Here is a 21,038-nt window from a genome sequence, read left to right on the forward strand (position 1 = left end):
TAAATAAATAACGTTTTGGTCATTTGCCCTTTTAATGGTTATTCTTTATGTAGGCGTTATTCGGCTTGTTGTGGAGCAGGCAAATATAGGCTTTCATCATAGACTGGCTTTCATTCGCACCCACTTACCGAAATGTAATCCCTCTGACTACGGTATGGCTATGTCATAATATGTCTGTGTGACTGTGTAATATTTTATGTCCTGTATACATGCTAGTTGTGTTAAGACCATTTCATTTCAAACCTGTTCCCAAAAAGTATTTGGACACTAGATAGATTTGCGGTTTGTTATACTACGTTTTATGTTACGTCGTTCTGCATAGGAACATTACGCCAGTAAACGAGTTATGTATGGATAAGTAATGGGAAATGTAGTTTTACAACTTTTTGTTTCCGCTATTTCTCAGATTAAATAGGTAGACTATGAAACTGCATATCCCAGAATGCACCTCACCGTTAGCCGGCGTAGTAAAGCAACGTTCAGTGTTCTTCCTGAAACTGAAAGGAATGAGTGCAATTCAAAACCAGTCGAATTAACTTGCCGCGTCTGAAAAATTCAGGTTGGTGATATTTAAAATGCACTTTTTCTAGTGCACTTACATGTTTTTACTTTACTTATTAGATTTAAACTAATGCATGATATTTGACAGTTGATTGCAAGAGCGTATGAAACTTGCTGATATGACAAGCAGACATTACTGAAAGAGACAGAAGTTGCTGTGTTCACTTATGTTATGGAAATGTACTGACACGTTTTGATATAGTCTATATATATATATATATATATATTACACAAAAACAAAAAATATATGCAACCTACAGCTGTGTACAATGTAGAAATAATGTATTCAACGTGATAAATTAAATGTAATGTTATTAATAAGTATAAATACGACCTTTAAAGCAGAAAACAATTGCAGTTGACCGGATCTGTATGACACATGTGTAGTTGACACATTCTAACCCTAACACCACATCAAACATCAACAACATTTTAGTGTAACATTTATTTGATATTATATATCATAAGTTCAACTTTTCTTTAAGATTTTAACCACATTTTAGGCTTCTCTAAGTTCGTTTCAAATGCTCCTGTGTTGTGACCAATGCATTTCAAAAGACAAACATTCCATATAGTCTTTCAACTATTGAGGTTATACAACTCTATGCATTATTTATTAGAAAAGAATATGTAAAGTGCTGTTCAGTTTTATCTGGAGTAGCATGTATAACAACACAGGACATGTCAACTTCTCAAAAATGTCAAGTCAAGTGTTCATGTCTCCCTTAGGTGCATCATGTGGGCACGTGTGGGTCTGATGGGTTCAGTGGCCCTCGGGTCAACGTTTTGGTTTAAAAAGAATAAGGCTGAACAATCTCCATACGAGCTTAAATTAATTCAAGTTTTATTCCGTCATGGGGCGAGGACGCCGCTGAAATCTATACCAGATGTGTTGGAGGTAAGAAAGCTGATTAGTGTCCAAAGTTGCAATGTTCGTGATCAGTTCTTTTTAGGGGGTTTAAAAATGTTTTATGTCAAACATAGACAAACCAAATATACAAAAGAAGGTGGAACAAAAAAGAGAAGAGAATGGACAAATTTGGCATTATTCTTAATTGCTTAAATGTCTCAGAATCATTTGTCAGCATCAGTCTTAACAGCATGCTTTTTCACTCGGAGACAGTGGCACTGTCATATGTCTGTAATAGTCTACATGTTGATGCCAATTATATCCAGAATGACGCATGATTTCTGCACCTCTAGGCACAATGGGTCCCTGAGCTACTTGAAGCGCCCGCTCACACAGAAATAGACTATACGGTTACAGACCTGAAGGGGGGACCGAGACCCCCAGCTCCTGTGGAGGACAGCTACAGGGCCAAAATATTGACGGTGGGTTTGTGTTTATGCATATCTGCCACTTTCTTATACAATGGAAATTGTGTTTTGCACACAGGATTAGAAAGGGTCCAGCTTGTGGTTCCCACAACTCTTTCTAGTTAATAGGTTTGGCAATTTCAGTGTGTTCAGAGCAGGCAAATATTAATGCTACTCCATATGTTCACATTCTAGAGCAGGGATGGCAACATCGGTCCTGGAGTGCTGATGTCCAAGCCTAATCACACCTGAACAAGCTAACCAATGTCTTCAGGATTACTAAGGCTACAGTACACGCAGGTTAGCTTTCATCAGATTTGGAGCTAAATTCTGCTGGACAGCAGCACACCAGGACTGACATTGCCCATCCCTGTTCTAGAGAATTGTGTGCATCCAGCTTTGTGGCAACAGTTTGGCGAGGGTCCTTTTTTGCTCCACCGTGACAATGCCCCTGTGCACAAAGCAAGGTCAGAAAAAGAAAAAGGTTTATTGAGTCTGGTGTAGAAGAACTTGACTGACCTGCAACAAAGCTCAGACCTGAATGGGAGCACATTTCTGCAGCCACATTCTAACATATAATAAAAGCTTTCTGTGAAGAGTAGAAAATGAAAGACAAAATGGTTTTGAAATGAAATGCTCAGCAAACATACTGTATGGGTGTGTTGTTTGGATGTCCACATAGTTTTGGTCATATACTGGTCATTTTCCGAGATATTTGTGTAGCGTTTTAGAGTGCATGTTTGGAATGAAGTGGATTGATGGTAAATGGCAGTGTCAGTACCATACCTAAATGTTTAGATGGAAATTGTGCCAGATTGTCAAAACGAATGACACTGACTTTGGCTCCTGCTTCCATAGGGTGGAACTTATCCAGGTCAGCTGACCACGGTGGGCATGCAACAGCTGTACGATCTTGGAGTGAAGTTACGAAAGAAATACATACAGGAAGAGCCCTTTCTCACACCTTCTTTCAACCCTAAAGAAGTTTAGTGAGTGCTATTGACGATTGTTTGGCACCGTTTGTGCTACTGATAAAAATTACACCTTAAATTGTATCATATTGAGGAGAAAAAAAACAGTAACACTTTACAGTAAGGTTTCATTTGTTAACATTAGTTAACTACATTAATTAACAAACTTTTATTAAATATTAAAATCAAAGATTGAATCTATTAATATTATTTAATGGACCTGAGCTTACATGAACTAACAATGGAAAGTTGTATTTTTATTAACATTAACAAAGTAATAAATAGTGTAACAAATGAATTGCTCATTGTTAGTTAAAGCATTAACCAATAGACAAAAATAGTGAATAAATGATCCTATTGTAAATTAATGTTTATGGCTCTGAATTGCGTTAAGCTAAATGAGTAAGAGGGACTATCTGTCGTTGATTTACAGCATTCGCTCTACCAACATTGTACGCACCATTGAGTCTGCTAAGTGTTTGGTGGCAGGACTGTTCCAACAGAAACAAGCAGGTAAGGTGGCAGCTCAGCTACGCTTTTTTGTGTGGTTTGCTTGAGTAATGGATGAGATGAGCTTTACATACTCCTGTGTTTGCCTTTCCGTGTTTGATTTTCTCCCACTCTAAGGTGTTGTGTCCATCCTCACTGATAAGGCAGAGAAAGAAGTCCTCTATCCCAACTATCATGGATGCAAGCTGCTCAAGCTGCATATGGGGTAAAACCTGCTTTATTTTGATAATAATGATGATAATAAACAAACTTCATATAACCATTCATACTGAATTATAGCTCACAATGGAAAGTTAATTGGGAAATATTATTATTAGTTGGGGAATAATTATAATAAAATACATTTACCGGTAAATAAAAAAATGATTTAAATTCCAAGAATTGGAAGAAGTACTTATTCCTAAATGTTCCTAAATATAATTTAACCTTCTTTATTTTCTTTCTTTATTTGTTTATTTATTGAGGTTTGTACTTTTATTTTGTTAAAAATACTTGAATAATAACAATATACTTTATTGTTGGAAAACATTAGACCTTTGCTTTGGTGAAATACACTACCGTCCAAAAGTTTGGGGTCGGTAAGATTTTTTTATGTTTTTGAAAGAAGTCTCTTATGTTCACCAAGGCTACGTTCACACTAACTGTACGTTCACACCGCCGCCGGCGAGAGCGGCAAAAGTCGCTCTCGCCGCCCTGCCATCGACGCCGTGAGATTCGGGGACTCTCTGACGCTCTGACGTATATTTTAGAATGCGTGATTTTTTAAAAACTTTATTTAAAGGAGCCGCAAAGCAAATAAGAACTGAACATAAATCAGTATCCTATTTTGTGCATTCTGGCCACACGTAGGGTATAAATTAACCTATTAAAATATTTTAAATGTGAAAGTAACAAAACACCAACAATTTCAGACACCTTTTACATTCGTCGTTCTTTTTATTAATGTCCCTGTATGTAAACAGGGACACGTCGTACAATAACGGGAAACCCGCAACAGAAATGATTAACTTTTCCTCCATTTTGCTTAGGAACTAATGTCGTCGGAACCTAAGTTTACAGGATTGTGTTCTCTATCCTCTCAGGCGGAGCACTTCTACATTCCGATTGGTTGCCGCTGGTTGCCGCCGAACCGCGTCATAGCTTATTACCATAAAGTTGACTTGATTTCAACTCTTCTCGCCGCTCTCGCCGTCCAAGACGCGCCGCGCCGCTCTCGCCGGAGCTCGCCGCCGGCTCTCATTGAAAATGAATGGCTTCCGGCCACTTTGACGCTCTCGCCGCGTGCGGTGTGAACGCACAGTTAGCGTCTTTTTTGACAAAAAAAAGTTAACAACGGCGTTTTTTTAGCACAAAAAAAAAAAACGCTGCGCATTCGGTTACAAATAGCAGCCGAGCGCGTCTTTTGTTGCTATAACAACAGCTGCAACAGTAGTGTGCCCACACAGCCTCTTTGTGATGTATGTTATGATAGAGTTGTGTACTCATATCAAACAGCTCCTTGTGCTCCGAAACAAGGACGATTCGTTTTTCTACCGGCACCGTGTCCATTTTTCTTGTTGTTATGGAAACGACAGGTCTCGCTACTCGCTTGTCATTGGTCAGCTGTCAAAAAGGCGCTTGACGTAGGGCGTTCTTTTCAGAAAAGTTAAACTTTTTTCAACTTTAAAAGACGCTCTGAGCTGCAGAAAAAGACGCCGGCGGTGGCGTTTAAAAAAGCGCTCAGGACTTTTTTGAAAAAACGGTTTACTCCATAGGGTTCTAATGTAGAACAGACGCTGGCAGTTTGAAAAAAGACGCTAAGTGTGAACATAGCCCAAGGCTGCATTTATTTGATCAAAAGTATAGTACAACAATAATATTGTGATATTACAATTTAAAATAACTGTTTTATGTTTTAAAATTTATTAAAATTTATTCCTGTGGTGGAAAAACTGAATTTTCAGCATAATTACTTCAGTCTTCAGTGTCACATGATCCTTCAGAAATCATGCTAATATTCTGATTTGCTGCGGAAAAAAACATCAGTTGCGCAAAAATACCATAAACAATTATTTTAGTCAAATTTTTCAAATGTTTTATTTGCATGATTGTTAAAGGGATACTCTACCGTTTTTTCATATTAAACTATGTTATTCCCTTAACTAAGACGAGTTGATACATACCTCTCTCGTCTCAGTGCGTGCACTTAATCGCTCTGGCGCGCCGCGACACTTTGATAACACAGTTCATTCAATAGGGGCCAAGCAGAGAAGCTACCAAACACCTCCACGTTTTCCCTATTTAAATACAGTTACTCGCGTAGTGTAATTCGACCTAGGACGGTGACGCAAAACAAAACGTTGCGCTTTTCTAAGCGTGTTAAATGGATAACTATATTGTATGGCGGAATACCATAGCAAGTGCTTGGGAGCACTTTGACTTGGCCCCTATTGAATGAACTGTGCTATCAAAGTGTCGCGGCGCGTCAGAGCGATTAAGTGCACGCACTGAGACGAGAGAGGTATGTATCAACTCGTCTTAGTTAAGGGAATAACATAGTTTAATATGAAAAAACGGTAGAGTATCCCTTTAAAGGTACATTTGGCGGTATGGCTCTGTTCTGAATTACCCGTCCTTGTCATGAGCTCCATGAAAGCTAGTCAGGGAACAGCAGCAGCTTCTGGGGACAATCTTCCATTTAAAACTGGGAAAGCAGCAAAAAATCCCCCATTGAGAACAGAGCATGCATCAATGAAAACAGAATGACACTGATTAAGTTAAACAGAAGTTAAAGGAGGAGCTAGGGGAGGAGGTGGGTTGCAAGCAATGCAGTGGAAGCAGCCAAGCAGGCAGACTGAGAATGCATTTAAATAAAGCACCCTGTTTGAAAGGGACCAATTGAGTGCTTAGGAAACGGATCAGCTGATAGGTCTGGGTATCAGCTGATGGCTGAGCTTACCTACCCGGCCTGCCTGAACTGACGCTGAACGCTTTATTTATGTCTTTACTGTCACTTTTCATCAATCATGCTAGCTAAATAAAAATAAAAATGTATAAAAAAAAATAAAATACTCCTCCTTACCCCAAACTTTTGAATAGTAGTGTAAATGCCCAATGTTGCCTTGTGATTGGTTTAACATCATGTGTCTGTGATTAAATGTGGTGCATCAAATGTAGTCATCGTTGGGCACAATCATCCACGCTTCCTGACATTGCTGCAGACCTCCAGAGCATCCAGAGCTCCTTGGGTGTTGATCCTCATCAACACATCGACTTCATCCTCATTAGAGATGACATGGTGGCCAGAGAGGTAAAGTGCCCCCTGCTGATACATTCTACAGATGCATCTGCATTGGCTTCGTTTCTCAAATACGGTACTGTTATATTATTGATCCTAGACCCATGGCCTGCCGCTTCCTACAGCTCTAGAGCACTGGAGGAGTATCATAGAGCAGAGAGCTGTAGATATGATCTGTCACATCTATGAGCCCAGTAAGAGGTGAGGGGCCAATGAATCCTGCTGTAGATTCTTGAAAAGAGAATGTATGAAGAAGTTGCGTATGGTTTAAGGTCTCTGTAAATGTTTATTTGCTTTTGTTTGTCCTCAGGTCAAATTTACAGATGTGCGTGGGTCCGCTTTTCCAACTACTTCTAACCAACATTGAGGACAAAATTCAAGGCACAACTTCTAATCCAGACAGGTTTTTTGTCAGACATTTGTTTTATCACTTGACTTCTTTTTATGATTTAAACACGTCCAATCTATATTTAAAAATTGAACTTGCAATGCAATGACATTAAAGCTTAAATGTCCAAAAAAAAATTAAAACCATTGCGTAACATTTTCTACCTGCTATTTCCAGACAGTAAATGTCAGTTACAAAACTTGAGAGGTGCTGCCTCACAGTGGTCAAACTCAGAGATCATGTGTGTAAGAATCCTATTGAAAACAAGATCTTTAAAGTTGCTTTTTTTGTGTGTGTTTTTTTATACAGAAAGTTGTTTCTGTATTCTGTGCATGACACCACCCTGATGCCATGTCTCATGGCTTTGGGGGTTTTTGACATGAAATGGCCACCGTATGCAGCTGACATCACACTGGAGCTGTACCAGCACCGTCAGACTAACCAGCACTATGTTAAAGTATCTTACATTGGCCAGGTAAGACTATTCACAGTTATCAGGAGGTAAAATGCTTCAAATATAGGGCTGGGCAAAAAAAATAGAGGTTTTTTTTTTTCCATTATTTTATTTAGAACAGTTTTTATACAAACACGAAACAAACAAAGATGCACAAAATGTATACAACAAGTATGTTAAACATAAAAAAAACAAAGAAGGAAAAAAAAATTTTGTTTTTTAAAATGTGCTTGATTCAAAATCAATAATCAAAGGCCACAAATTGTTTTTGTTTTTTTCGTATTTATTTATCTATCACCCAAAAGCCAGTATTAGTTTTCCTACACTGTTTAGTCTTGCAGCCTCCATATTACAGATAATGCTGTGAGCTTTTATTTTAGTTTTATCTTAACCTCCTGGGACCCAGGAATAGACTTTTGTCCACTGTAGTGGACATTTATATTTTAGTAAATTTCTCTGACACCATACATGTCACATGTCACCCTGAGTGTCCTGTAAAGAGCACATTCAGGGCTTTTCAGAGATACCAAATGTTTGAAGGTTTCACTATGAAAACAACTTCTCCTTGGTCTTTAAAAATGTCTGACATTAATTTAGTGAACAAATGTAGCACTCTTATGGAAATATGATAATATATTGTAATTATAATTTAAATCGGACTACCGGTACTTTTCAAATTGTATTTAATAAACCAACATCTCAGGGAAACGTTATGGGGTTTCAAATCAAAAAATGACTTTGTTACAGAACAGGGCATTGATTTCATACATGTCCACTGTAGAGGACATCAGGACTTAAATCATGTTTATCAGGCATTTTGGGAGACACAACAAGTGAATATGGAAATAAATTATACATCAATATTCCTATGTAATATTATATATTATTATAAAAATGTTGCTAACAATTACTCCAATTATTACACCTCTTTTTTCATTAAATGTTGCTCCAAGAACACATTAATGTGCAAATTAGATACAGTGTATAGATTAATTACATTGAATGGGAATATTAATGTATGGCCATTTTACCCACATATTGCATAAAGTAAAATGGTGTATCAATGCATTCCGTTATATCTTACATAACATAGTTGAGAATCATCTTTATACAAATTTTGGTAAAAAAAAATCCTGAAACCCCAAAATGTATTGGTTATTGAAAAGAAAATCCCATTGTTTTTGCCTATACTTATAATTTCTAGTCTCTTGTTCATCAAGGCTGTATTTGTTTGATTAAAAATACAATAAAACAGTACCGGTAATATTGTCAAGCATTATAACAATGTAAAGTAATTGTTTTCTGTTTTAATAACTTTAAAATATAATTTATTCCTTTGATGGCAAAGTTGAATTTTCTGCAGTCATTACTCATCTTCAGTGTAAAATGATCCTGTTGATTTGGTGCATATTTCTTATCAATGTTGAAAAGATTTTTGTGGAAACTGAGATACATTTTTAAGGATACTTTGATGAATAGGAAGAACAGCATTTATTTTGAATAGCATTGTAAGTAAAATACTGTACATTAGTAATAACTTGTTACATGTCATTAAGCATCTTTTGCTTTACTTATAATTCTGGCTTGGTCTTTTTGTGTTGTCTATCCACATTTGAAGCTGTTATTGATTATACCTACAGGACCAAAAAATCCCAGGCTGCAGTGATGTCTACTGCCCACTGCACGAATTTAAGGCGGCAATGGCTGTTCACGCTCTACCTGATGATTCTTACCATGCTCTCTGCAACAGTGCAGATGACCATCCCAAAGTCTGACCTTTCACGAACTCTCAACTCTGGACTTTGACCCAAAAAACAAATGTTTGGGTCTGGGCTGTAGAATCCTCTGGAGCTCGGGTCTCTTCTACATGGATTCAAGTGTTTATAATAACAAAAGAGCAGTATCAGAAGTCTTATGTTTAAATTCTGTCAAGTCCTTTCTTTTAAAGGAAATGGATCATGACCGGATGTAACAAATGAGAAAATGTTTATCTGCAGTGTACAAATTGGTAAACAAATTCATTCACAGGCTGTCGTAATATTTAGCATACATTTCACAGCAAAATTATTGATAATGTGTGTGTGACTATTCAAACGGGTGTTTGTGTGTAATCTTTTCAGTAGGTGCCTTCATTTCAGTCATCTGAAACTGCTACAGATTTTGCTGCAACCTCACATTCTTTTAACAATGACATTTGATGTTTTAACATCAAATTAAGTGCTGTTCAAGGTGATATGCAAGTCAATAGGGTGAAAATATTCTTACATGCTCATTACTGATATGCATATTAAATTGTTATACAATAAAAAAACATTCTACATTTTATAGAATTTTGCTTTGTGCATTCACTAGTGTAACAAACCAAAACACCTGAAAAAAGCACACATGAAGAAAAGTGTAAACTTTAAAATGCAAAATTTATTTATATGGCTATTTGGTCGTTCTACATTTTAAATTTGTGTTTTCAGACAAAACACCTCAACATTTAAAACTTCTTCATTTAAGTCCATTGCATTGTATGTTAAAGAAGGATATGCATTAAAAATTCAGACAAGGAATTATCAAAGGAGAGAGGGAAGGAGAAAAAAAAAAAAATCACATTAGACATTTTGGGATTCCCTTATTTAAAAGATACAGTCACTGTCTCCTTTTGAAAAGCTGTAATCAAACAAATGTTTTCACAAAATTGTACATACCCAAACAATGGCATTTCACCAATGCAGGTTAACCCTTTTGTGATTTCTACAATAACTCTCCATTTACCCAACCTTCATTTAAAAATTCCTGACTAATAGTTTTTTTCTAAAACATTGCCAGAAAACCCACACATTTAGGGCAGTCCACTGGCTCCACTCCATCATTCAAGTACATCCCAGTCCATCGCATCTTTCTTAGGTTTCAAAACAAAGCTAACATTAAGTGCACTCAAGATTATGCCATTTATAAAAAAATAATCATAATAACAATAGAAATAACAACTGTAGTAATTACATTAGTAATAAATTTAAAGCATTCTACACAATTCTCATTATACATATATCACCTTGACCATCAGGCTCCGCCCCCCTGAGAAAAACACCATGGGTTCAAGTTCTGGTTTAACACATCTGTATCAATTGCAAAGCAACCTCAGCTTAGTAACTTAAATAACAATAATTATTGTGAGGAAAAGGACCATTTAAACCATCATAACATTATTTACATGAATAAATTCAACCTCATTGTCTTACATCACAGATCCTTGGTATTTACAGCGTTAATATTTAAAGAAACAAAGCTTTGCTCCTCTTCATTTAATCCTGTGGCTTTTCACCTAAAATTGTAAGACGAATTAAAATACTCATAAAAAAGAAAATGGAAATCCACAGATGTCTGTATATTACAGACTGACCTCACTGAGCAGCAATGCACTGGTGGCATTTGTAGAGCTTGGGATTATGTGTCTTTATGTGATTCCTCACATTTTTCTGTCTGAAGAAAGACTTGCTGCACAACTGCAAGAGAGAATTAAATGTGAAAATAGGAAGAAACCAGATATAGAAGTACAATGCTAGAGTGGGATAGGAAAACTGTTAAATAACTGGTGCTTTTTTATTGTGGTCTTTTGTCAATTTTATTAAGCAGAGAGTAGACTGAAATGATGGAGTGACCAAGAAAAAAAAATGCAATTAAGAAATGTTGCGAGCCAGATTCAAAGCCGCCCTGCTCAGTCAATATGCTGGACGTGCAAACCGCTTTGTCACAGCTATGATTTTTTTAGAATAAGGGCAATTAATCAGCTCTACCCCACCTTTTATTATAGCTTTGTACAGTAGACAGGCACATTGCTGGGAAGGGAGCACCTTCAGGATCTCAGGAGACATGATACATACCGGGCAGGGCCAGTGTTTGCCTTCAATGTGCTTGATCCGGTGCATAATAAGGGCATCACAGTCCCTGTAGGTGGCTCTGCACTGCAGGCAAGCATGTGCTCCACTGGAGGCCTGACCGTGAGGACTCTTCTGCTGTTTCAGACGTGCCCGTCGGATGGATTCCAGTAGGATGGAACGGCGGCTGCTCACAGGTAGCAGCTTATTTACATTCTATGAAGACAAAACAGATAAATATGTTTTTTGTAAATTTGGCAAGTGTCATTTTATGTTTATTACCAGATTAAATTTAGTATCATTCTGTTCAATGATTGACATTTGAGTGCTACTTCCCTAACCAAGACTACACACAAGTTTACAAAATGGTTACGTAACTTTGTCTTAAGAATAAACATCACCAAATGCTAGCATAAGAAAAACTTATCACCTTTGTCTTTGTAAGTTCTTTCTTGACTTTACAGCTCCTCTTGCTGACTTGGGGGTGTCTAGAAAATCGGGTAACCTGTGACCCTTGGGATACACTGGTTTCATCCCTCTCTGTCTTCACTTGAATAGCAATCCTTTGGGAAAAAGGTGAATGCCTGTTTCCAAGTCCAGCCCAGTGAGGCCCATTTAGACCAGTCCGATCTGGCATAATCCTGGCCCTCACCCGATCTCTTCTCCCCATGCCAGGTGATGAATCGGAATGGGAACTACCTCCATGAGAAACAGACCGAGTCAGGTAGATGTCCATGCTCTCCTCCTCCCGTTTGATGCCACTTGGCTGCCGACAGAACCCAAAGAGGAAGCCCTGATCCAACAGTTTGACGGGTGGTTTGCTCTGACGCTTGCCAAGGTCTGAGGAATCGCTGGTTGGTAATGGCTGAGTTAGGGGCAAGGGGTCAGTTGGCTCTTCCTTTATCGCTTTGTAAAGGGGATGGCTGTGAAGATGCTGATGGTTGGAAGCATCCCAGTTCATGACGGCATACTGAACTTCAGGACTGCCCTTTCTTTTCGAATGTTCCTTCATTTTTCTATTCTCCTTCACCTGTGTTCCTCTTTCAGTTCTGCTGTGCTTTGCTTGTGGAATTCCTGTAGCATGGCTGAATTTTGTTTTGCTTTCTATTTGTTTTGAACTCTTAGGTTTGACTGTTGGGGGACGTCCAGGTTTGTGCCGCTTTGTGTGCTGTGAATTTGTTGTGGCTACCCTTACTGTGCGATCTGCTGGTGGGCGTCCCCTACGTCCTGGTGCTTTAGGAGGAGTTGCCTGGGGGCTGCAGACAGTATTGCGACGGTGAATAGGTTGTAGGATGGCACTGTCCGAAGATTCTTGTTTTATCCTGAGCATAGTGCTTTTTGAAGGGTGAGAGGCATTGTGTACTGGCACTCTACCTCTTCGAGCAGGTTGGGAAGGTGCTTTATCTTGATTTTTGTGGTGACGTCTGAGCGTTCGATCAATTGCACTGGAGTCTGTGTGCAGCAATGACCTGCTACGTGTAGCTCTAGCAATTGGCTCCACAGGATCATGCCTTTTCCTTTTGGACCTTTCTTGGTTCCAGGATTCTTGAAGTTCTACTTTCACTGGTCTGTTCAGCAAGTCCATTCTGCTCATGTCACAGAGAGACAGAGAAGGACTAACGGCAGCAAGCACCCCTAAACTGGTTCCGAATCCCAATGGGACGCCTTGTGCACGAGGTTTTCGGCGGGCTGTGAGCGAATAATCACTGACTTTTAACTTCCTAAGTCGTTTTTTCTGCCCCCAACCAGACAGTTCTTCTGGACCAGGCACCAAGGATTTCCTCTGCAAGCCAAGGAAGCTAAGAAGACGGTATTTCTCCTGAGCACGGGGGCTATGCACCTCATCCTGAGGGACTTTGTTACATACCTTCTCTTCCACATACTCCTCCTTTACCTTTACTGAGGTATCATGGGTCAAAGAAATTGCCTGAGATTCGGATGGAGTCACTGAGAATTCACACTGGGGCTTGTATGCCCGGTAAGAAGAGGACTTCCTCTTTCTCTTAGTGGAGAGGTCAATTTTGGGGAGGAGTCTGCGCAGAGCAAGTGCAGCGCCAGGTGAAGAACGAAGCAGACGGCGTGATGGAGAGGAAGAACGAGTAGAGGTGCAAGGAGATGTTGAGATGACTGAAGATGTGGGGTGGGAGAACGTTTTTTTCTTGCAGGATGGAGATTTAAAGTCCATGAGCTTCATTCTGCGATTTGGGCTGCATGGAAAGCCATTTTCCTCAACCTGAAAACTGGACAGGAACTGAGGATTTGAGGTTTCTGTTTCAGGTTCATCTGTCACCTTATCAACAATCTGCTCCCTGTACTGTGCTTGGATGTTCCAGGAAGACACAGAGCCTTCTCCTTCCTCATCCTCTCTCTTCCTTTTGAGTCCCACTTTCCCTCCTGAAGCTGAGGAGTGGTCTCTCCTGAAAGGTCCAGGTATTGAATTATTTGGTTCACCAGGAGTACTGTGCATTCTGGAATGTAACTGACAGGTCTCTCGCTCCCTTTTGATAGCCGAGCAAGCCTCAAGGGCAGGCCACATGCGTAGATGGCGGGCCATGGCACAAACCTCCGTCAAGATGTCCAGATTCAGATTGAGGGTGGAAGTGTAAGAGAACTCCAGTAAAGCAAGCAGGCTCTGCTCACTGAAATCTATATGAGGAACCATAAATGATAATTGATTAATGCCCTGAAGGGTAAAATAAAATATATAAGTGTGTTGAAATAGGATAATGACAGTCTAAAGGTTAAGGATCTGCTGCTGGAATGAGATTAGCAATACATTATATTAGTATATTTTGTATAATTAGTACAGAAAAGTCCATGAAAATATATTCTTTCCTATGACTTTCCTATCCCAGTACTGGAAATCACAATTTTAACATTCCCTAATATTCTAGGTTTCCTATGACTGTGGGAACCCTGTAACAAATAAACTTTAAACAACCAAAAGTATAATCAGAGAAGATTACAATGGTTCACCTTAATGAATAAAATATGCTCAACAATTTCAATAATGCCTGTATTAAATGAATACAAGTGTGAACAAACCCTTATTTTGAAACTGGTTTAACTTGAATATATACTGCACCCATACCTGTGAGGTCAACATGTGACTGGGCATCAGTGGCTGAGTCCATTTCAGTAAATAACTCCTGGAAGTACTCGCTCACCGCAGCAAGGACTGCTTTGTGGGCGACGAAACACTGGCCATCACCAGTTTTCAGCGTGATATCACAGAAGAGCCCTGCTTCCCGTTGGCTATTGAGTTTGGTTAAGACTTGATGACTATGTGATTCCACTATCCTGGAGATAAGTCCCACATCAGAACACTAGAGACAGAGACAAAGTGAAAGTAAAATGAAGTAATCTTGACTAAGATGAATACTGGGATAAATATGTTTAAAAAGCCATTCTTACCACTGATCTCTCAGACTGACTGCGTTGACATTCCTCACAGCCGAAGACATAGTCTCTGACCTGAAAATACATTCCTAAAAGAAAAACAACAACACAGATATTTACAAAATTATTACAGAGAAGGATTTGTCTGTGTATATTCAAAAAAGAAAGTCAGTGCTGTGACTGTCAGACCACTCCTATTCCACAAGTAGCTCAGTTCTGTGTGGGCATTACCCATTCTCTTTCACTTTCACATTACATAGACTACATCGATTAAAACTGCAAACTATGCAGCTGACAGCTAGTGTAGGAATCTCAATTCACGTCACGAGTGAATTTTTTGCGTGGCAATGAAAATAAAAAAATTGAACAGAGATCTCTGTCTTTATCATCTTTTAGGAATATAGCACTAGTTAACTCCAGTTAAACGAGAAACTTGCCAATGGAAAAAGTGGTTAAGTGTGGCAAACAGATTTTTTTTAAATGTATATTATACTTGGGTTTACTTATAAAAATGAATGCAGGTATGAATAATAAGGCTAAACAAAAGAAAAAGAGGCTACATTTTGTAGCACTTTATCCTCCAGGTAAAAACTAAATAGTCGGAATGGGAAATGGCAAATAAACATCTGTCTTTAAACAATATTAGAATGAATTGTGACATGAAAATTGGGATACCAGGATACAAACTTGTCCACATATCATACACATTAATCAATTCCACTCTCAGTTTTATAAATTAACATAGCTAATGACCTAACAAGTCATCAGCAATTTCAAATTTGATCCACAACTGCAACCTTGAATTAGATATGGGCATGTTATCCTCATTAGGCTTACTTGTTTGTCTAGTTTGTAACACATTAATTTGGCAAACTAAGGTGTTTGTGGCACAGGGCAAAATACCCAGCTGTTCTGCAGCCCCAATAAGCTGTATTGAGAAATCCCTCATGGTGCAATTCAGTTATAACATGAAGCAGCACACCAAAAGCTCAGATTATTACTCCCATCACAATAAATCCTGACTTACCATTGAGAGAGTGAAGCAACATATATGTCATACTCTAAACAGTTCTCAGGAGACTGTGGAGTGGTAGGCTATAGCTTAGGGGTTAAAGAGCTGCTACATTAAAGTTTGTGAGTTTGAGCCCCAGAAAAGATGATCCATGAACTTTTATATGACTGGTCAGATGAAAAATCACAAGACACTAACCCCTATTCCAGGGGGAATGTCTCTGAAATAAATGGACAGTAGATTTAGCTTAATACTGTCTGGAATCATTACTGTCAGCAATCTACAAACCCTTTGATAAAATCAATTGCTAAAATAATCTAAAGTTTAGTTGGCATTTGACAATAAATGTGGCGCTCAAACAATGATCTGAACTATTAAGCCGTTCAAAGGATTATTTTGATCAGTGTTTTTTACCTCTCTAACAATGATGTCCACTCAGTAATTCACCAAGTAGTCATTTAGCCAAAGCTTTTAATACAGAAATTACAGGTTCGGTGCTCCTGGAATTACCCATGGTTAAGTGTCTTAAGTGATTAATCAACCCATATCGAATTCAACAACCTTTCAGTTACCAGCCTAGATGCTCAATCACAAAGCTATCATCTAATACCAAGCAAAACTAAATGAGATCTGACATTCCGAAAGCAGTTTAAAAATGGTAAACATCATAAGAAGTCTCAAGATAAGGTGGCCCTGAGGGAGATCTTTGCCACCTCCAAGTCCACCTTAAGGATGCAATGCAGCATAAAAGCCAACTCTAATGCACCTCAACTCCTCGAATTAGAGGTTCTGTGTAAATGAAATGCTACATCAGAGCCACCTTAATTTTTGCCACCGTCATCATAATCAGTGCATGTCTTGTTCTCTGTCAGTTGAGTTTGAAAGGCAACATACGTCAACAATGTGACTTTTGAGTCCTTGATGAATCGTTCCCTGTGATTGTAATTAAATTGTAAATAATTTCATGCCATCTCTGTGCCACTTTACAAGTGTAAAGACAGCTATAGATGGGATAATAATAAATACGTCTACGTTTACTACAATTTTAGTAATTGCTTAGTAAAAGCAATTTCTATGAAGAGTCCCCTAAATTAAATTAAAAGTTAATCATACATGGCTTTATACATTCATACATTATAATTATACATTTATAATTCACTGTCAAGTTAGAAACAAATAAAAGTAAACTTAAAGCCTAGTTCACAATGACAACATATAAAGTCTACATGAAATGGCCGTTGCGATAGTCTTTTCTTCCCTAAGTGTGACATAGCCTACATCCAAGAGAAACGGCTTCTCGAACAAGAAAAAGACGTAGGGCGGAACTTGATTTTGTCCATGGGATTTGGGAATTGATTGGATCATTGTATTTGGCTAATTGCTGTGATCTGTGAGTGACAGGTTGTCCCGCCTTAGTTCCAGTAAACATCATCAGAAAAGAGATGTCACTGCAATAAGGGAGGGGAACTTATTTTGATTAAAGATAACGAGGCCACATGAATTTTAAAAACAATAATTTAATGAACTCCAATAAAAAGAAAATAAGAACTGTCAATTTTTATTTCATGGTGGCTAGGCTATAGCTAGAGGTCTCTGTCTGTGACGTTGGTAGTTGCACATGCACTGCTCATTTACATAAACATTTTTGCATCACTGTTGCACGTCTCGTTGGAAATCGACAACTCTCATGAATACATATTATGCTTTAATATGTTTTAATAATATTATAATTAATTGAATAAATTAACTAATTAAAACATTTATAAACTTTCATGATGTTTTGTTTTAAAGTTCAGATATAGCTTAAAACTAATTCGAAACAGACACTTAAATAAACTGTATCGGTAGTAAAAACAAAATAATATCATAAGAGAAAAATGACAAACCTTCCCACCAATAGTGCTCGGCCACCAGTCTGTATGTGTCCTCCAGGGTGTGGTGCGACTTGCCGAGTCTCTTCTCGTGAAAGGTAGCTATGGACTGAAGCCGCTTGTCTTCAGCCAGCACCTCTCGGTACTGGACGAAACCCTTCTCCAACTTTCTGCGGTAAAGAGAGCCGCCGATGACCTCGAAGAAAGCAGAAGACGAGATGGACGCGCAGCCGCCGTTTACATATCCTGCGCGTTCCCGCTGCTCGTCCGCTGAGAGTTTACTACTGCGAAAGGTGTCATCAGTGTCATACTGAGCACTGTAGGTGCATTCACTTGCCATTTTTACCGGATTTTTTCGATTGCAGCTTATCTGAAATCGTTTCTCCTATGTGTAAAAAACAGAACTTTTTAACTTGACTTTATCCACCGACATTGAGACGTTTCGGAAACCAATGATGCTCCGAGAAGTGTCTATGAAGTTTTAACATCTGTTGGAGATTCACAGCAAATCCTCAATATGGATATTTAAGTAACAAGCAAAATCAATAATATTATGAATAAATAAGACAGTCTCACTTAACAGGTTGTAGGCATCCAGGTTATTTTTGTTATGAAGAAGCATTGAAGTTAGTTGCTTAAGTATTTTACAATAAAGTCCATCATCTTTGGTGCTTACGATGTGACATTAACCTAACGTTACATCATATCAAACGTAAAATACTGCAACTCCATGAGACACTGAATTCAAGACAGAACTTCCACCACCAAAAGCCATAAGTAAATCCTGACCACTTATCATAATTCAAATAAATTCTGGAATAAAAATCGGAAACATAAAATCGGTAAGTTCTTCAATAGCCTGGTTGTCCCATGAAACTGAACTAAACACAAAAATCAATCGATTGAAAAATGTCTCAATCTGTCAAATATGCAGTGGCTGCCATCCATTAATATGAAATCATTATTATTATTTAAGCAGGTAACGTTACTTTAGGGCCTCTTTCATCAGAGGTAACTGCAATGTGTCACGAAACGCCAACTACGTCATAACAGGAGATCCGAACGTCCAAATTTCTCGGCGGGCAGCAATAACAATCGCGCGGAAGGGTCTTCCTCTCGCGCGTGCAACTTGTGATTTCTTGAACTCGGTCTAAGCACGCCGCAGCTAATCTGTCGCGCGACCTATGCGCGATACGCGGGGGTCTTCCCGAAACACATCCAAACGGAACGGCGGCCTCCAAAATCAATAATATCATCCGCGGTTTCACCTTAACGTGCTCTGCGTCCGTTCATGTAACGATAAAGCCAGTCAGATGATCAAATAATCCAATTTTTAACTCGTAGTCCTCTGTTGGTTGCCATTCGTCAACCTAACTTCGCCTCGACGCCCAATTGCCTCACCCCCTCCCTTCTTCGACGCATATTGGTGGATTCTTTAAAGAACATCGACTGCGGACAACGCCATTGGTCATTGAGACTGTCACTCACCGGGCTGTTTTCCCTACTTTTTCCCTTCATGAAGATAGGTTGTTGACGTCAGCGTTACCTTACTAAGTGTCAAGTTTATCAATATGAAAAGGACAACAGTGCGAAACTATTGTTTCGCTTTGACTCGTTTTTATTTCAGCCCTTCATTGATAGGATTCTCATATTTGTCTGCATGATTTATTGGTCGATAGATTATGTGATAGTTAAGGTTATTATTTATTAATGCATGTGCAATATACCTATGCATTGTTGTTCAAATCTGTTGTATTTTTTTTTGTATATTCAGCCAAATGAATGCAGATGGAAAATGCTGTAGCCTAATACACTATTTTGTTAACACATTGCTTTTAAAGGTGTGCATTTTATTATGAAGATTATAATAATACAAATAAAAAAGCAATACAATCTAGGATTATTTTGGAGAAAACAAACACAATTATTGTCTGAATACACCCCTAGTTTTTATTTTAAACATAATTTCACATTTGTGTTATTTTATTGGCCCTATGAGACTATTATTGTGTTTCGCATGTGTTTGTCTGATGGTATATATATATCGCCTGCATAAATGTAATTGACACAGACAAACAAAGATTATGTCCAGTTTTTTTTTTTTACATGCAACATAACTGACCAATGAGGTAATTGATCCTCTTCTTACACTCTATAATTCTATCATTCAACTAATTCCCTTGCATGATGTGCTGAAACTTTCTATTTCCCTAAATGTTTGCAGGTGTATGTTACATTTTTGGGAAATGCTATTGTTTAGTGAAGTGAAGTTTAAATTGTGGTAATTTGATTCAAGTAAAGGTTTCCTCTCTAGAGCAAGTAACAATCAAACAAATATATACATTAATAAAGATAAAACAGTGAAACATCTTTGAAAAAGCATGAGTGACAATAGCAACCGTCACAGAAAATGAAACAGTACTTAGAGGCACTGAAAGAAGACAAGGAACAGAAATCGAATGTGTTGTAATAGTAATCGATTGTCAAGAATCAGTGCAGGATAACTGGTGGTTTTCTAAAGAAGATTCATAATCCAAACAACAAAGGCACACTATGTCATTACAGGACAGCCTGTCATTTTTACAGGAACATTGCTGGTATATGCTGAAACTTCATTAGCTTAAGGTGACAAACTAATTTATTGTCTTTCCTCTAATAGGCAATATGAAGCGAAAACAATGAAATATTGTTCTACCAGATCCACAATGCAAGGCGCCATGAAAGTGCCACATAAATCTGCCACAGGAAGAACATTATAGCTTCTAATGTGCTTTGCCATGTTTACGTTACATGTACTCCTCTGCTTGTTGTTAACGACACAGGATGACTCAACCACATGACGGTTCAGTTGACTGTTGGCTCTGCCATACATGAGGTTTCCAACATACTGTTGTGGATGACAATGATCTTTCATGATAGATTTGGTTGCTCATCTAATCCTGCCAAGGTTTAAGAGTGCACTGTCAAACTACCTAGACATAATTTCTCAGTTTTTAAAATAAAAAAAATATTTATTTAAATATAATATTTACCCTAAACATGACTCTCTTCAGAAGCATTTGGAACGATTGTTTCCAACTAGAAATAGTTGCTTTCACAATACGTTTGTGCTACATTCACTGTTTTTAGTAGATGTGTGTGAATAAATGGGTTGAGTTCAGGTGATATGTGCAAAAATGTAAGGATATAGCCTATATGTTCACTTTTTAATAAAAGCATGAAACTTGGTACTTTTCAGAAACATTTTCAGAAATGGAGCCATCGCAAAAACGCCTCGTGGCGGCCATGGCAGTTATTTTATTTTCCGCCATAACCAAATTATGTATTTTGTATCATATCTCCTGAACCAAACATGATAACACTGAAAATGTGATGTCCACCCCTATGTTTTGATGGTCAAGGATTACAATGA

The 21,038-nt window shown here is 38.2% G+C and overlaps 2 protein-coding genes across 3 annotated transcripts; one reads left to right on the plus strand and one right to left on the minus strand.

Moving 5' to 3' along the window:
• The first annotated feature begins 427 nt into the window (after positions 1–427).
• acp6 (acid phosphatase 6, lysophosphatidic) lies at positions 428–9,883 on the plus strand. The gene is made up of 11 exons (XM_079617573.1): positions 428–559; positions 1,291–1,459; positions 1,765–1,893; positions 2,737–2,867; positions 3,283–3,362; positions 3,477–3,564; positions 6,516–6,648; positions 6,737–6,837; positions 6,947–7,039; positions 7,334–7,499; positions 9,119–9,883. Exons 2-11 carry the CDS (start codon positions 1,298–1,300, stop codon positions 9,251–9,253), a joined length of 1,218 nt encoding a protein of 405 aa, XP_079473699.1. The 5' UTR covers positions 428–559; positions 1,291–1,297; the 3' UTR covers positions 9,254–9,883.
• LOC307001280 (uncharacterized protein) lies at positions 9,879–19,036 on the minus strand. 2 transcript variants are annotated; one of them, XM_079617572.1, is made up of 7 exons: positions 17,642–19,036; positions 14,759–14,832; positions 14,436–14,670; positions 11,775–13,990; positions 11,351–11,560; positions 10,870–10,972; positions 9,879–10,791 (listed from the first exon to the last, which is right to left on the minus strand). In XM_079617572.1, the coding sequence occupies exons 1-6, from the start codon at positions 17,964–17,966 to the stop codon at positions 10,871–10,873; spliced, it is 3,162 nt and encodes a 1,053-aa protein (XP_079473698.1). In that variant the 5' UTR covers positions 17,967–19,036; the 3' UTR covers positions 9,879–10,791; position 10,870. The 2 variants fall into 2 exon arrangements, with proteins under 2 accessions (XP_079473698.1, XP_079473697.1); XM_079617571.1 differs by having other exon boundaries at positions 10,243–10,972.
• Positions 19,037–21,038: the final 2,002 nt, after the last annotated feature.

This window comes from Phoxinus phoxinus, assembly GCF_949152265.1.
Source record: "Phoxinus phoxinus genome assembly, chromosome: 7".
NCBI classification, from domain to species: domain Eukaryota; kingdom Metazoa; phylum Chordata; class Actinopteri; order Cypriniformes; family Leuciscidae; genus Phoxinus; species Phoxinus phoxinus.

What these genes read in the sequence shown, in the direction of transcription:
- acp6 (XM_079617573.1), top strand. Translation starts at nt 1,298, where the DNA reads ATGTGGGCACGTGTGGGTCTGATGGGTTCAGTGGCCCTCGGGTCAACG. An exon ending in TTCAACCCTAAAGAAGTTTA is followed by an intron (nt 2,868 to 3,282) that starts GTGAGTGCTATT and finishes GTTGATTTACAG; the next exon opens with CATTCGCTCTACCAACATTG. An exon ending in ATCTATGAGCCCAGTAAGAG is followed by an intron (nt 6,838 to 6,946) that starts GTGAGGGGCCAA and finishes GTTTGTCCTCAG; the next exon opens with GTCAAATTTACAGATGTGCG.
- LOC307001280 (XM_079617572.1), bottom strand. Translation starts at nt 17,966, where the DNA reads ATGGCAAGTGAATGCACCTACAGTGCTCAGTATGACACTGATGACACC. An exon ending in GTCACATGTTGACCTCACAG is followed by an intron (nt 13,991 to 14,435) that starts GTATGGGTGCAG and finishes TTCCTCATATAG; the next exon opens with ATTTCAGTGAGCAGAGCCTG. An exon ending in GCAAACACTGGCCCTGCCCG is followed by an intron (nt 10,973 to 11,350) that starts GTATGTATCATG and finishes TCTCTCTTGCAG; the next exon opens with TTGTGCAGCAAGTCTTTCTT.